General features: G+C 56.7%; 6 protein-coding genes across 6 annotated transcripts; 2 read left to right on the forward strand and 4 right to left on the reverse strand.

The window, feature by feature from the left end:
- Nucleotides 1-345: 345 nt before the first annotated feature.
- ISF_06041 (3-hydroxyacid dehydrogenase/reductase) lies at nt 346-1245 on the forward strand (the record flags this gene model as incomplete). Its single annotated transcript, XM_018849645.1, has 1 exon — nt 346-1245. The coding sequence occupies one exon, from the start codon at nt 346-348 to the stop codon at nt 1243-1245; it is 900 nt and encodes a 299-aa protein (XP_018703143.1).
- A 67-nt stretch (nt 1246-1312) lies between these two features.
- On the reverse strand, nt 1313-3625 carry ISF_06042 (Zinc finger, C2H2; the record flags this gene model as incomplete). The annotated part of the gene is made up of 2 exons (XM_018849646.1): nt 1313-2791; nt 2852-3625. 2 exons carry the CDS (start codon nt 3623-3625, stop codon nt 1313-1315), a joined length of 2253 nt encoding a protein of 750 aa, XP_018703144.1.
- Nucleotides 3626-6395: 2770 nt separating this feature from the next.
- Nucleotides 6396-7109, forward strand: ISF_06043 (Maleylacetoacetate isomerase; the record flags this gene model as incomplete). The annotated part of the gene is made up of 1 exon (XM_018849647.1): nt 6396-7109. One exon carries the CDS (start codon nt 6396-6398, stop codon nt 7107-7109), a length of 714 nt encoding a protein of 237 aa, XP_018703145.1.
- Nucleotides 7110-7206: 97 nt separating this feature from the next.
- ISF_06044 (phosphotransferase enzyme family protein) lies at nt 7207-8762 on the reverse strand (the record flags this gene model as incomplete). The annotated part of the gene is made up of 2 exons (XM_018849648.1): nt 7207-8413; nt 8470-8762. 2 exons carry the CDS (start codon nt 8760-8762, stop codon nt 7207-7209), a joined length of 1500 nt encoding a protein of 499 aa, XP_018703146.1.
- Nucleotides 8763-9902: 1140 nt separating this feature from the next.
- Nucleotides 9903-13135, reverse strand: ISF_06045 (hypothetical protein; the record flags this gene model as incomplete). Its single annotated transcript, XM_018849649.1, has 3 exons — nt 9903-11891; nt 11941-12089; nt 13114-13135. 3 exons carry the CDS (start codon nt 13133-13135, stop codon nt 9903-9905), a joined length of 2160 nt encoding a protein of 719 aa, XP_018703147.1.
- Nucleotides 13136-15239: 2104 nt separating this feature from the next.
- Nucleotides 15240-15611, reverse strand: ISF_06046 (hypothetical protein; the record flags this gene model as incomplete). Its single annotated transcript, XM_018849650.1, has 1 exon — nt 15240-15611. The coding sequence occupies one exon, from the start codon at nt 15609-15611 to the stop codon at nt 15240-15242; it is 372 nt and encodes a 123-aa protein (XP_018703148.1).
- Between the last annotated feature and the right edge of the window lie 391 nt (nt 15612-16002).

The raw sequence follows: 16002 nt of genomic DNA on the forward strand, positions 1-16002 counted from the left end.
GGACAGCGTTGTTGATGATGATGGCTATACGCGGCATAATACCAACATCTGAGGACTAAGCCGAGATCAATTCACCTCGCCGCCGCCGGCGACTCCGGACCTGCTAAAGTTTATCATGGTAGTCTGAATTTTCGGTCAGCGCATCCCTGACACAGGCGCGCCCTTGTGCTCCATTTCTAATGACATCTCGCCAAGACGGGAATAATATATGTACAAGCAAGATCCCGATACGACCCCCGGGTATAGGCTAACCTAAGCCCGGGAACACCCTTTTCACCAAGTACAACCCCAAATCAGCCAAAACACGAAGTACACGGCCAAATCAACCCCCTCCTCCCTTCACAAATGCGCGTCGGCTTCCTGGGCTTGGGCTCCATGGGCACGCCCATGGCCCTCAACCTCGCCCAACACTTCCCCATCACCGTCTGGAACCGCACCGCCTCCAAGTGCGACCCCTTCCGTTCCATCCCCGGCGCCGCCGTCGCCGACTCGCCCGCCGCCGTCGCCCGCCAATCCGACGTCGTCTTTGCCATGCTCTACGACGACTCCGCCTGCCGCACCATCCTCTCCGACCCGGCCCTCACCGCCGCCCTCCGCGGCAAGACCCTCATCAACACCAGCTCCGTCTCCGTCGCCTGCAACCAGCTCCTCGCCGCGCACCTCCACCCCGCCGGCTGCCGCTTCCTGGAGATGCCCGTCAGCGGCAGCCGCGTCCCCGCGGAGCAGGGCAAGCTGGTCGGCATGCTCGCGGGCGGGAGCAAGGAGGACGCGGAGAGGCTGGCGCCGCTGCTGGGGCGCGTGACCGCGGCGGCGGTGCATTGCGGCGAGGAGGTGGGCGCCGGGTTGAGGATGAAGTTTGCGACGAACCTGTTCCTGATCACGATGACGGCGGGGCTGGCGGAGGCGATGCACCTGGCGCGCGCGCAGGGGCTGGACGTCGAGGCGTTCGCGCGGGTGCTGGACGCGGGGCCGATGGCCTCGGCGTACTCGCGGCTCAAGGTGGCCAAGATGGTCGCCGAGGATTGGGCGCCGCAGGCGGCGATCGCGGACTGCTACAACGTCACGGAGCTGGTGCAGGGCGCGGCGGCGGAGGCCGGCGCGGAGACGCCGCTGATGACGGTCTGCAACGGCTTGTACAGGGAGGCTGTAAGCCGTGGGTTTGGTGGTGACGACATGATTGCCATCCACAAGGTCATGACGCCGCCGGAGAGGGACGGAGAAGACAATAATGATAAAAAAAATTAAATAAAAGTATTCAAAGTAAAGTTTTACCCTGTCTATAACGCCTTCAACGCCATCGCCATGCCCATATCTACTGCACTACTTCCGGGTGCTCGGTCTTCATGTGTGTCGCCAGCTGAGCTCGGAAGTAGAACCTCTCGGAGCACTTCTTACACGCCCTTGTCTTGAACTGGTCATGAGCGCTCGGTCCCTCCTGCGACGGGCTCCAAAACGACTGTCGTCCGGCCTTCTTCTGCGACGACTTGGGCGTCCAGGGCAGCTTCTTTCTCTGCGTCCCAGATGATGAAATAGCACCGCTAATTCTTCGCTTCTTTTTCTTCTTGCCCGAGTCCGGGGAAGCAGTCGTATCTTCCCGCACCGGAGCCCATGGTACGACTTCAATCGTCGACTCGGTAATCTCGCCTTCCTCCAGCTCATCATCTGCCACTTCGGGGGCGTCTGCTTGGGCCGGTCCGGGCGCAAATGAGTCCAAGTCTTGGAGAGACGGCGCTTCACTCAGCTCAGAAGATTGCGGTGAGTCTGGCTCTAGATCCGGAATGCTCTCTGGAGCGTCGCGCGTCACAACTGCTCTTTCCGTGACCGTCTCTGAAGCAGCCGGGATAGTAGAATCCTTCGCGGGAGGCTCGACGGTCTGCAGTTTCTCGGGACTTTGTGAAGTGCGAAGTGGCTGAGTGGGCAATTCGTCTCTCTCGTGCAACGGAGGGACTGACGGTGCTCGACTCGCCTTGAGGGCCTCAATAGCTCGACCAGCGAGCTCAGATGCCTCGGCGGGGACCGGGGTGATTCTTGTTTCTTGCTCTACCTTGGCAGGGAAGGATATACTTTCCTTCTCTTCTCTCTCTCTTTTTATTGTAACAGCCGGCTGGTCTTCCTCTTCATCATCGGAGAGTAGTACAATGCTGGGAGAGTCACGCTGTGTCTGCGGCAGCAAGGCCGGCTCGGGCTGCACGGCCGGGGAAGCCCTCGAAGCGCTCCTTGGCAGCGTGCTCACGGGCGGAGCTCGAACAGGCTCCTGAACGGGGACAACCACGTCACGGCGCAACACTGTTGCTTGCTGAGCCAGAGGGCTTTCCACGGGACTCGCAGAACTTGAAGCTGCAAAGTTCCACAGGTTGACCGCGTCGAGGTTGTTCTTCTCCGCGCGCGCAGCGTCGCAGTGCATGACCTCGACCCCGAGCTCGCGGACAATGTCTAGGAAGTCGACGTGCTGGTGAGGCAAGGCGTGGCGCGTGAGCATGTGATGCCGCGCCCCGTCGGCCGTCTTGAAGAAGAGCACCTCTTCGTGCTGATGGCACTGGAACACGTACCACTTGCCGCCGTATCCGAGGATGGCCTGCCGTCTTCTCGGATCGCGCTCCTGTTGCACGTTCCAGACGTCGATGCACAGTCTGGGTCTGGGAGGGGCGCTGCTGCGGGCCTGCGCAGCCGGGGGTGGTGGTGGTGGTGGTGGCGGTCCCATGGGGCCTGCTGCCTGTCGGAGGGCCTCGGAGGTGTACGCTCTTTTCCGTGCAGTAGGAGATGAGACTGCGCTTGGTGATGGACGCTTGGGCTAAAATTTGGTGTGAGTTAAAAAGGGTTGGCAGGTATACCGGTGAGTGGAGGGACATACTGGACGACCAAGCCGAGATTTCGGTGGCGGGGCCAGTGCCGAGACTGCGGCCGGGACTGGGGCCGGGGTTAGGGGGGATGGTATGGTTGACTGGAATATGGGCATGCCGTGCAGCTGCTCTTGCGGCAGGGTCATCACGGTGGGTCTAGCGACATGGAGAGGGCTCTGAGCAAGTTGATGGTGTGCAGAAGGAAATGTCGGGGGTTGGGCCGGCGCTCGCAGGAGGCCTTGCGGGCCCGGTTGCTGCATGAGGCCCGGACCGGGGCCGATTTCTCTCGGCGGCGAGGGAATGCCAAAGTTTGCCGGCCCATGATGCGGAACAGCCGTGTTGACTGCCATTTTTTGCCGCGACGCCGCCACGTACTTGTCGAAAGGCTCTCGAAAGTAGGTCAGGCCGAGGGTTTCAAAGACGCCCGAAGCAAAAGCCTTGAGGGCGACGTCGAGCGTCGTGTTGCGGACAAAGGAGCTCTGCTGCGTCTTCATGCTCTCATTCAAGCACTGCATCATGGTGCCGACCCAGTCCTGGTTCGACATGTCCCCCGACCGGGCCTGCGAGGCCATGACGCGCTGCTGGAACATTTGGTTGGCATTTTGGTGGGCGGACTGTGGCTGGGGGGCCTTGAAGGCCTTGGTCGCCTCCAGGACATCGTGGATGCAGCCCTCGAGCTTACCGACGAGCTCAAGTCTCTTTTCGGGGGCCGCCGGGGGGTCGCTGCGGGCTCGAAGATGGGCGGCCGGGGGAGGTTGCGGAGGCCGGGGTGCAATATGTGACATTGGTGAGTGAGGCTGGTGGTTGTCGTAGCAGGTGTGGTGAGTTGTAAGTGTGATGAGTTATAGGTGAGACGAGAGAAATGGGAAGTGAGGTATTGGGGTTTATTATCCAAGTGTAAGAAAAACGACGGCAAAAAAAATAGAAAAAAAACAAGTACAAAGAAGCTTGGTCACAGATGGCAGGGCCAACCAGGGTTCTATATACCTGAAATTCACTCGTTCACAAGACGGTGAAGAGATATGTCGCCAACCAGAGACAGCTGCATGCAGGCTTCCATAACAAACATATTAACAACAACCCACACAGGCAGGCAGGTCTTTGAATAGGCCGCCACCCGCTCCATATCGGATGGCAAGACACGATGCCGCCCCATGCAAGCCATCGAAGCGCCCACGTATTGCAGCACGCCACAGACAAAGGACCTAAGAATAGCGACGACACACACCCTTGCGATGCTTGGGGCAGTTGAGCCGATGCGGGCTGGAGCCCATCGGCGATATTCTATTCGCTGGATCCTCTCCCCATTCATGCCCGTAGCCGGCTGGGGGTGGTCGCCGGGCGGCAAGCCCTTGATTCGTCCGCATCAATCCTCCCCCGCCCACATCGAGGTTGCATGGCGGGCGGCGCTTAATAAGAGAAGCATCAAGGTTGCTACGGGTGTTTTCTTCATTTCTTCATTTCGGGTAACTAATGAATTCCATATCAAAATAGAGATGATTGGTTGTGAAAGTTGTTTGTTGTCCTCGAAATACTATATTTTCTGGGCCAAGACACGGCCCCCATCTCTATACAGTTTGCGATGCCGTAAACTTGTCTTTTTCATCTCTTGTGAACTAACCAAGGCGGCCTGTTAGCATCTTCTCTAATAAACCCCCCCCCCCCCCCCCCCTGCTTTGTCGCCGTGGCTTTCCACACTAGCAACGGCGACGATACTAGAAGATTCTCAAATCAAATGCTTGATTAGCCAGCAGGCTCGATTGTCGAGTTTCGCAGAGCCGCCGGGGCTAGTTCATTTCGAAAGTCCCTATAGCCCCCTCCGGCTACAAACGTGTCAAGCCACGGCATCCGTGCAGCCGTCCCGCTGCAAGCTCCGTGTAGAAGAACTCTCCGTCTGCTGCCGCATCAGGGTTTGGCTTGCCGCCGTCGGGAGCACGCTGATCAGCAAAGTAAAAACCATTCCCCAATGAATGGACATGGGCGGTCAGAGTGCGATGGATCACTTTTTTTTTGTGGCATGTTTCTCTTCTCTTGAAGTTCCCCTTCTCCATCGACCATTCATTGTAAATCCCCTGGGCGCCTAGGCCTTACTGGGGCGGCGATTGAATGCGCCGGAGCCACTCTTGCCAATCCCTAAAATCCTAAATCGACATACGTAGTTGAGGTCCGTCACTGAGCCTGTTGCCCCTGTATACGAATGTGTTGGCTGCAGAATCCGGCAAGCCAGCGAACCCAGTGACAGCTTACTGAGCCGCTTCTAGGACGCTGGCGGTATTGACCTGAATGTGTCGCGATTGAAACTCTCGACGGTCAATGCCCAAGGAGGGTCGTCCGGCGGGGTAAACGTCAGTGCCGCAGCTGTCATGCATAACTATTATCTCTGTGGTGGCATCGGGAAAATGAGAGCCCCCTCCCGCGACCAGCCGTCGGGATGATTGGATCAGAGACACTCATAACACACCACTACGCTACGCGCCTGGCCAAGAATCTCGTTGACTCTCTCCAAGACTGCCGGCACGGAGGTCGCATCCGCAAGATCGCTTTGGATATGCAGGTCAGCTGCATATGCCGGTACTTGTCCTTGTTTCGGCTTTCCAGAACGTGACGCTGCAGCAACTATGCACCCTTTGGCCGAGAACACCTGCACGACGGCCTGTCCAATATTGGTGCTGCTGCCTAATAGGAGAAGGGCCGGCTTCTCTGCAGTCATAGTGTCATGTGGTATCTCGAGGCGATCTATTATTGAACTGCTGCAGGTAGGGGGGGTTATCATTTCTTTGGTTGCTGGGGTGCGTGTCTGTTTCTAGTATTCCCAATTCCCTTTTAACACCTCGCCTTGATTAGGCTATCGCGCAGCAGTTGTGATCGTGGTCAGTCTTTATGGCGTTGTTGATTAATGAATCCAGGCCACCACTGTCACGATAGGCAGCGCGGAGCTCAACCAATCTTTTTTTCACGCATGATGACAAGAAATGTAGCAAAATAGTGACCAGCGGCCTATGTTTTTTTTCTTTTCTCCCCAGAATCAAAACTAGCTGGCGCTGGTTGCTAGCCTGCTTTGCTCCTGGTGCCGGGTAGGTGGGACACTTAAAGCGATAACCTCCGCAACTCCTTGCCCAGCCACTCGAATACTCCTGCATCGACTTACCCTCATGCAATTTTGTCGGCGATAGTGCAGCGTGTCAGAGGCCTCCATCAATCAGGAATAATAAGCGCCGGCTCTGAGATGCTGAGCCGTGTCTGGGGTCGTCCCCCAGACTCCTTCGGATACGATCCACGTTGAAGCGCCGAGGCGGCCTAGGATGGAGACGGCTCGGATTGCCCACCCCAGTAGACTAATAAACGCAAGTGTGTTGAGATAGGGCCTTGTTTTATGGAAGACGAGAGAGTAGTCATGAATTTTGAGGTGCAAGGCTTGAAGAGGTAATGGCCGAGGACTGGCTGACTGGAGCAAAAGCGGCGGGCTAACAAGCACTACCATACCTACGAGCCATCTCGAACTCATAAGCCGACTTGCTCAAGCCTCATCCACATACATACATGAACTTGTGCAAAATGGCAGCCACCGACGACTCATTCCATCTCTACTCCTACTTCGCCTCCTCCTGCTGTCAGCGCGTCATCATCGCCGCCCACCTCAAATCCATCCCCCTCACCTTCACCTTCCTCGACCTCGCCACCGACGCGCACCTCGCCGCCCCCTACCGCGACAGCCTCAACCCCAGCCGCACCGTGCCCACCCTCGTCGTCACCCATGGCCACGACCATAAGACGACCATCATCCGGCAGTCCCTCGCCATCCTCGAGTACCTCGAGGAGCGCCTCCCCTCTCCCTCCCCGCTCCTGCCGGGTAGCCCCGAGCAGCGCGCGCTGGTCCGTGACCTCGTCGGCATCATCGTCGTCGACGTCGCGCCGCCGACGAACTCCCGCATCACGCAGCGCGTCAGGGACATTCGCGGGGAGCGCGACGACCAGCGCGAGTTCGCGAGGGCGTGCTTCACGGACGGGCTGCGCGCGTACGAGGCGCTGCTGGCGGGGACGGCGGGGACGGCGGGGACGGCGGCGGCGGGCGCCTTTTCGGTGGGCGAGGCGGTGACGATGGCGGACGTCTGTTTGGTGCCGACGGTGGACCAGGCGCTGATGTATGAGATGGACATTTCGTTTGTGCCGAGGGTGAAGAGGCTGTACGAGAGCCTCAAGGCGCTGCCGGCGTTTCAGGCAGCGGACTGGAGGAGGCAACCCGACACGCCTGAAAAGTATCGCGTGTAAGCGACTTTGACTTGCAGTTGAAGACGCGCTCATGAACTTGTAAGACTTTGATTGTTCATGTACAAATGAAATCAAACATAGCTTTGTAAATGTCACGCTATATCCTTGGTGGCCGCCGAGCCGAAGCAAGAGCCAGGCGCCAGAGCCCGTAGCCCACGCCCGTGGTGATGATCATCATGCTCCCTTGAAGTGCCGACCGGCTCGGCCACAACTTGCTCACAGCCCTACTCCCCACCGACATTGTTCTCCCTCCCTCGTGCCTCCCCCCCTCCCCCTCCTCAACACCCTCCTCCTCTCCTCTTCTGGCCTGCCGCGCCTTCATGTCTACCACCAGCCCGCGCAGCGGATCGTCCTCCAAAAACCGTGCCACGCGGGCCTCCAGGTCCGCCGTGCCGCCGTAGTGCCGCATGTTCAGGTACCGAAACGCCACCGCGTCCATGTCGCGCCAGCTCTCCAGCGCGTGCGCGATCAGGAACCCGCCATCGTGCCTGCCCCGGTCCCACTGGTCCGCCAGCACGCTGCTCCGGTACTTGCGGCGCTCCTCCGCCCGGACGACGGCCAGGAAGTCGCCCAGGTCCCGCGCGACGTAGCCGTCGTACGCGTGCCGCCAGGCGAGCAACGCGACGTCGTCGGCGCCTCCCAGCCACAGCGGCGGCGTGAGCAGCTGCACTGGCACGACCCGGCTCCATCCCCAGTCCAGGACGGCCGTGACGGCCATGGTCTGCTCGTCGACGAGGATGTTTTCGGGGGAGAGGTCACCGTGGCTGAGGACGAACTGGACGGGGGAGATCTTGGGGTCGGCCCACAAGGCGGCGTGCTGCCGAAAGAGATCCAGGTGGTAAAGGCTGCTGTCGATCATGTCTGGGTCGACGCTGTCGGCGCCTTTGAAGAAGGCGTTGTATGCCGTGCGCATGAGCGTCTCCATGTAATGAGAGGCGGTCGGTAAGAAATCACGCTCGCCGTAGCATTGCCGTTGTATGCGCCGAGGATCAAGGTCTTCCAGTTCTTGTATATTAATGTCCTTGGTCACGATCTCGTTGGCGACACGGAGCTCGTCGCCGCCCGCGAGATATAGTCTGCCAAAGGACGGGAATGTGAGTCTTCGGAGTTGAACAAGAATCTTCGCCAGCGACAGATATAATTGGTTCCTCTTTTCCTTGTCGAGCAACTGTATGTTAACGGAGCTCAATTGAGTACCCTCCATGTAGTCCAGTATTAGGTATCTCGAGAGGGGACTGTTTGTGCCGTCTAGGCTATGGGCGCGGATGGTCGGTATCGGGATATCTGCATGTGCCTTCAAGAAGCTATGCACAATTAGGACATATTCAGCCCAGCTCTGCTTCAATCAGGTCCCACTCACTTCATAGTCGTCACTTCCGAGGCCAGCTTGGAGCGGCCGCCATGAGCCAGACACGGGCGGATCGGTATCCGGACCGTCCACCTCTCACCCGTTGTTGGGAACTTGACAAAATAGCATACATTATAGCTGCCATGAATCGCAGGCCGAAAGAATGTGCAAGGATGTTTCGACGAGTGCTGCGACGTCGCCAGGCGCAGAACGTCGGCGTCTTTAATGCTGGCGATGAAGCGCAGCCGCTCTGTCTGGACGCGGGCCGCTACGGAGACATCATTGAATTGCGGGAGTCGGCCCATGATTCGAGAAACTCGGCCCGGTTGGAGCTTGCGACAATATTCTCCTCAATGGTGATGAATGAACGTGGTCCAGAGCGGGCCTATCGGTGACGCCGGCTTTCCGATCGGGTAACCTCGGGTAGTGGCAGGCGTTGTCGACGGTCGAAGAGATGGTCCGCATGAATTCTTGAGGGTCTTTGGATGCGGCTTTGTCGATATGTCTCGCTATAAGGATCGAAAAGCCATTGTTAATGGAACAATGATGACTGACACAGAGAACTTGAGTGACGGATGGATCTTGGTAGTGGAGCGCTGGTAAAGAGCTTGCAGAGAGCTTCAAGCTACAGTGGAGCTAGCGTGCTGTAGCGAACCCGCGGCGCCGATTCAGCCTCGGCTGGCGGGCCTGTCTCCTCATTCGAGGACAGTTGCATCGTCGGCATAGCAAAGCTGGGAACGATTGGACGGCTAATTCAAGGTTAGCAGCTCTCAAGAGGAATGGAGATAGATATTCTCTGGTCCGTGTGGAAGCAAGAGCCGCCTAGTAGAGGCCAGCTATTCCTATTGCCGGTTAGGTTTCCTTTATATATCTATCAGGTTGGTTGTCACAACATGCCATCGTTGGTAGAGATGTATGCATAGCTTTTGAATTGTCGTTTTACGAAAAATGTGTATATCCTCACTCTACCTCGTTCCCCATCAGAGAACAAGAGGTAAGAGTTCCACTAAATAACTCGAAGAAAAGTTTGAAATCAACACGACAAGATTAAAAGAGAAACAAAACACAATTGCAAGTATGTCAAGTATGTCGTAATAGTCGTCGTGGCGGTTTGAGATAGACACACACCAGGAAGCTCGACCAAGAAACTTCTGGTAAAAATAAGAAAAGAGCGGACAAGGGAAAAAAAAGAAAAAGCCAAACCATCTTGATGCAAAAACCAACGCCATTATTGAACCAAAAATGCGCGAGGAGGTGTGTGTGTGTGTATGTATCGTCGTCGCCGATCAGTCATGTGTTGTTATGATGCACAACAAAAAGAAATCGCCAGAGTATAAAAACAAAAGGGCTCTCCCTTCCAGAGTCCTTCTCCCTTTCACCAAATGCTCTTCCTCCCATTTTATCTAGCGTGAAAAAGCGCTGCCAAAACAATTTTACTCCGACTCCTAGATTCGACTAATCTGGCTCGTGCTCGCGCGGCTTCGTTCGTCCTCCTCATCGATCTTGCTCAGTCGTGAGGGGTGATGGTGATTTTGTCGTTGGATCGTCTCCCACTCCGGTGTGCCGTAGCCCTCGCCCGAGTAGTCCTGTGGGTTGGAGTAAGCGCCTGTCCATTGACCGTTGTTGTTGTTGCTGCTGTGGCTGCCGCCGCTCGGCGCGCCAGAAGCCGGCGTCTCATGCCCGCCGCTCGGTGGGTTGGTGGTTGCGGGGGTCTCGTACTCTTCTGCTTCCTGCTCTGAGCCCGAGTAGGTTGATGGTGGCACATAGGTGGGAATCTTCTTGCCGTGCACATCGAGAATCGGCTGTCCTTGGGCGTCAAGTACGTATTCGCTTTCGTGATAATTAATCTCGTCTTGCGGTGCCGCAACTTGTGCGCCCCGATGCCCGGTCCCAGAACCTTCGGGCTGTGCGTAGTAACCGCCAGTACTGCCGGGTGCGGCTGGCGAGCGATGTTCCGTCGGTGTGCGGCTTACGTCGGCAGGTTGATAATTTCCTGCATCTCTGGAGCTCGTCTGTCGGGCAGAATGACTCTGCGTCATAGGAACGACCTGGACACCGCCCACAATGGTCGGATGTCCAGATTGCAGGGAAAGCGTGCGATCACGTTCCTCTTGCTCGCGACGGCCAAGCTCTTCCCAGGCACGGCGTGCTTCCTCTTTTGAGATGGCCAGCTCCTTTTTCATTTCTTGTATTTTGGGTTCGCTCTTCGCGACGGCGCGCTGTTGGTCGACTGCATCACGGACGGCGTCCGACCGTTCCCGTCGTTCCTTCTCAAGCGCCTTTTCGAGTAGTGCGTTCACTTCTTGAGCGCGCTCCAGCTCCGACCTTGTTTCGAAGAACCATCGCTGGAATTTGCGTTCAGAACTGGCTCGAAGGCGCTGTAGCTCGACAACGGCGTGAAATAGATTGGCGCCAGCGGCAGACAAGTCGGTGACTTGGCGGGCTAATTGTTGGCTGAGAGGGTCTCTGTTGACATCGTCCTTGTTTTGTTCGAGTTTTCTGATCCAGTAGCTGGTGAGGCCCTCCCAATGCGCTGATAGCGTCTCCCACCGTTCAAACGCGTGGGGGAAGGAGTTACGTGGTTTGGCGGGGTCAGTTGCCGGTGCAGGCGCTGGTTCTGGCCGGGACTCGGATGCGCGCCTTTGTTGCGCGGCAGATCCCTGGGAAAGGTACGCTTGTGATGGCGGCGGCTGAGGCGCGGCGGTCGCTGAAGGGGATTGCACCGGCAGTGCGTGGCTAGGTATCCTTTGATGAGCCTGGGCTCGCTCTTGCGATGATTGTGCTTGCCGTTGGGCAGCAGCCTCGGCTGCTTGTTGTTGCGCAATGTTGGCGGTTCGTCCATCAGCAACGCGAGCTGACTGGTGCTCGGTGCCCTGCCTACGCATTTCTTCCAATTGGCGTGCTTCTTCTTCCGCACGGGCTTGTTCAAGTCGCTGCTTCTCTGCGGCTTCACGTCTCGCCTCTCTCGCCGCTCGCTCCATCATGATCATACGGGGTCCGCGAATACCGGACGGCGAGCTAGTTGGGACGGGGGCAGCGCTTGGGCGCAGTGGAACAGCACCGGTGGTAGGCGGCGCAGCTCCCCGGTGAGCATGGGGTATCGCGCCTCCGCTCGCGGCCAACAGATCAGCCATGTTCGCAGATTCCTCAGCCAGGTCTGGAGTAAAGGGATTGGGATAGCGCAAAGCTTCCTCAAGGGCGTAGAGGATAGCGCCGTGAGTGCGCTTGGAAACTCGTACGACGGGGTGTGCTGTGGAAGAGCCACGATCTTGAGGGGAGAATGCAGGTGGGAAGCTGTCGCGGTTAGGCTGGGTCGTCGAAATGTCGTCTACTTCAGTGAGGTTCTGCTGTGATAGCTGGTAGTATCGGCGAGCAGCAGAACGGCGGCGTGCGGAGCTATGGGAGGTTTCGAGCGCCGAGACGGCCGATGGAGGCTGCTGTTCACTCAGCGCTGAGATGGCGCTATGGGCGCGACCAATTGACGCAGCAGCAGTGGGCGTTTGAAGTTCGGGTCGAGGCGACGAGGGGGTCTGGAGCGGTGATGCTGTGTTTCGATTTTGGGGAAGCGACGAGAGCGAGGAAACCTTGTCGGAGGGGGCGGACGGGGTCTGCTGGCGTTGCTGGGGACGGGGCTGGGGCCGGTAAGACGATTGAAAATCGTCAGAGCCAGAACCACTCGGGCGAGGACTGCGCAAGTGTCCGGCGCCTCCTGGAGCGGGAATTGTGGACGGAGCACCACCGGCTCGCGTGAGCCGGTGATGGGGGAAGGAGTAGCGAAGACGCCAGGCGAGGCGCTGCTGCAACCAGCGGCGCAAGAGACGGGGCTTGTGACAACGGCCAGACTCTAGCAATGGGCGCGCGGGAGCGGATGCGGACGGTTTGGAGGCCGGCGATGAGGGACAATGGATTGCTCAAGCAATGCGGAAAGCCGTCTGAAGATGAGAAGGCTGGAATGCGGCAGCGAGTTGCGGTAGGACAGGCAAAAAGGGAGCAAGGCGGCAAAACTGGCGAGGTGACACAAAGCGGAAACGGCGCCCGTCTAGTGAGATCTCTGTGTCGCAAGGGATACGACTATGGGATGAGAGAGGAGAATAGAGTGCGAGACAAAGCCCCGAGCGGGTGTTGGAGGAGCTGCCGAGGACAATGGAATCGTCATGGGAATCGCTCAGCAGTGAGTAGGAGAGAGCGATGCGGTGGCGGGGGATAAGGAGGGCGATGAGACGAGAGACGAAAAGGCTCAGCAGGGCAAGGTAGTATTAGCGGCGGCCCGTTATCGCGGCCCAGACGAATGGCGAGCACACAGGGAAAAAAGATGGTGGCTAGGAAATCGAGAAACGGGAGTGGATGAGGCCGGCCGGGCGTTTGGCGTTGGCTGACCAAAGTCCCAACCGGTGGTGAGCAAAAATCAGGTGGCTGGTGTGGTTAATGGCGGCGGTTGCGCTGGCTGGTGCCGTGGCGCGGCCTATTTAAGTTAGGTACCTCAGGTAAGTAGATACCTTGCCAGGTACGGGAGTATTAATGGGGAGCTTTGCCAGCTGGCATGCGCCACACTTTGCTACTGGACGAGGGAAATTGCAGGTCGCGGACTCTGGAAACAAAAAAGAAAAAAAAAAGGATGCACTGGAAGAAAGCAAATAGAAAATGAAAGGCATTGACCAGAAATAAGAAAGTTGTTCATTTTTCGTCGTTTGTCGCGCCGTGTGCCGTGTCTTGAGCCCATCAGACCACCACCAAACCCGTACCTTCCCAGTACTTTGGTACATGGCCAATCTCCGTTACTCCGCCTCGCCTCGCCTCGACGCAGCATTGACTCTTCATCATCACCACGTTCGAGAACATTGCCCACCTCAACAGCTCCATCAAGCAAACAAAGACGCATGTGCCGTTTTCATCTTTTAATTCCACCAGCCTCCACCCCGCAACAAGAAGACACTCTTCGCATCGGACAACCAGACAACCAGCACCCTCGTCCCCTCGCCCCTGCTCTTTAACACACCACCAGCATCTAAGTTATTGACCCTGTCACTACCGACGAAGCATCTATACCGAGCACCATAAAGGACGTGCGCGCGACCAGGTGTGTGCCCTATGACACCCACACCACTAAACAACACCCAATGCCTATCCCAGCATGATAAGCCCGCGCTCCGACTTTACCCAAAGGCACGCTGGGCGCCGCTCCCAAAGCTTCACTTGAGCAGCAGCCTGATCATCCCTCGGACCTCGCCAGCCTTGTTGTACTTTCGCCAGTTTGGTCTTGTCTCGCTCGGCCCCAAAAGTGGTGGAGACCGAGGTGATGGTGTGCGGGCGCCACTCGTCACGGGCTCGCAGCTCCATCCCAAGCCCGGACTCTCGGCAGGACGACAGAGAGATGGAATCGAGATTGGGGTACACGGATCAACTTAATCGGGACTTACAACTGTCGTGCATTCACCTGGGCACTTTTCAGCATCCAAACGCCACAGCTCTGCTACATCGAAGCAATGCGGTAGCAACTCGGGGACCAATGACGACCTTGCCATGGTTTCTAAGAGTTGAAATTTATTAAGTGGTGGCGCAACCCAACAATAGAAAGCCCCCAACCCAGCACACACGTTGGGCATTGCTGGTGCTGGGCATCCGCTGGTGGCGTTTGGACTCTGCTTTCGGACACCTGGCCAAACTTTCTTTGGGCTGGGATCTGTGCCTCGATTTCCCATTGTTTGGTCTTCCTCTATTGCCCTCGGTTCTGACCGTAGGTGCCAGCGCATTCATCTCCCATGGTCTATTGTAAATTTGTAAGTGCTGGACGGTGACCGGCGGCTGTAACAGAGCAAAAGAAACAACAAAGCCTTCGCCGATCACTCGGTAAAATGAACAGCAATGGATAAACCCCGTCAGATCGCCATAAGATGGTACTGCACCAATAAATCATGACTCAGCCTGCGCTGAGATACTGGCAATGCCCGCCGCTCTCTGTATATAAGTGCGCAAATAAGCATGAAAGAGTCCCACCAACTGTAGACATTAGTAGATTCGACGTGCTGAATTCATAGCCCTCTACCTCAATGCGGGCAAGACGCCGATCAGCTTCTCTCCCGGATATCATCATTGCCCATGGCATTTGTCGGCCTTACATGTCGGAGCAACTCCGCAGAGACCTGCAGAGATGTGCATTTCTGCAAGTGAGCGTCCTTTCGAATACTCTTTTTTTTTCCTTTCTACAAAAAAAAGGAAATTCACTGAGAGAATAACTTTGCCTCCGGGTCAGCCCTGGCACAAAAATTTGGAACTGTGACCATGCGGCTGGAGTCTGGGTCAAGACCACAAGACACGGTATGATCGCATCGACTGCTGGCAGACTCAACTACCTAATCTGTAATCAGGTCCTCCTCCCGCGATATTGTCTTGCCTTCAAAGTCGCGTAAGAGTCGCGTTGCGACGGTGTGTCCCAAGTGAGACATTCAGCCATGGTCCATGCACCAAAGCATCAGAATACTATCCGTAGTTCCGTCAAATTAGGTTGCGTCTACACTTACATGGCAATTTTTTAGCTTTTATTTTTCTTCTATCATCTTGATGGGAAAGAAAGGTGGTTTATACTTTGATTGCTGCCTTCCAGAATTATTCAGTCGTCCAGCGCATCAGCTGTTCGTTGATCGAGGAAACATGCATAGGGTGCAAAGGTAATGGATCTTATCAACGGAGATCTTAACTACAATAAGCGTTATGGAGACGTTTATGTATGCACTTCGTGAAAGACCTCAGTCTATCGAGCACTTCAAGGCAAGCAGCATAGCTGTTCAGCGACGCAAGCGTGCAATAGATTGCCCGTTCGGCCGCGTGACAGGATCAAGCCGCAGCACGTATCGCCAAGCATTGGTCAAGTGGCCAAAAGACAAGGAGTGTACGTTGGTGTCATATAGATAGAACCGAGCATCACGCTCGGAGAGGCGCAGGGTGTGGCCGAGGGCGACGATGCCGATGTCCTTGTCGTCGCGGCCGGCGTCGTACCAGGGGAGGGTGTCGTCGGTCGTGTTGGAGCTGGGCAGCTTGTCGCTGTCGTACTGGGAGCGCGTGCGGCCCTGCACCTCGAACTGACGCCTGGACTCGAAGTTGTGGTAGGTGATGGTGCTCGTGGTGCCGTTGAGCACTGGAGAAATTCCGACGGGCATAGTGAGAGACTGTTAAAACTTGGATAAAGGTTTTGAGACGTGAGTATGAAAAATTGCCGAGGGAGTGTGATAGAGAATGGCTTTGAGCTATTTGTTACTTGACGATCTTGTGATGAGTCCGAGTCTAGATATATGGCAAGTAAGTATAGCGACGACTTGTTATAGCCATGGCATGTACAATACATGTTGGTCGAGTATCGCAACCCCTCTTTCCAACTTGAAGGATTCGCAGAGTATGTCGGCAGTTAGACTTCATGTCGGCAGTTCGGCTTCTTGTTGATTCCGTTACGCGAGTTGGCTCCCTCGGCGTCGTGACCCCGCGTGAGCTGGTGAAGCTGAACCCTGAATCCGCATCTGCGCATGCAGCATCATGTATGCCATAAGCGGCGAG

Source organism: Cordyceps fumosorosea (assembly GCF_001636725.1).
Source record: "Cordyceps fumosorosea ARSEF 2679 chromosome Unknown scaffold_15, whole genome shotgun sequence".
NCBI lineage: Eukaryota > Fungi > Ascomycota > Sordariomycetes > Hypocreales > Cordycipitaceae > Cordyceps > Cordyceps fumosorosea.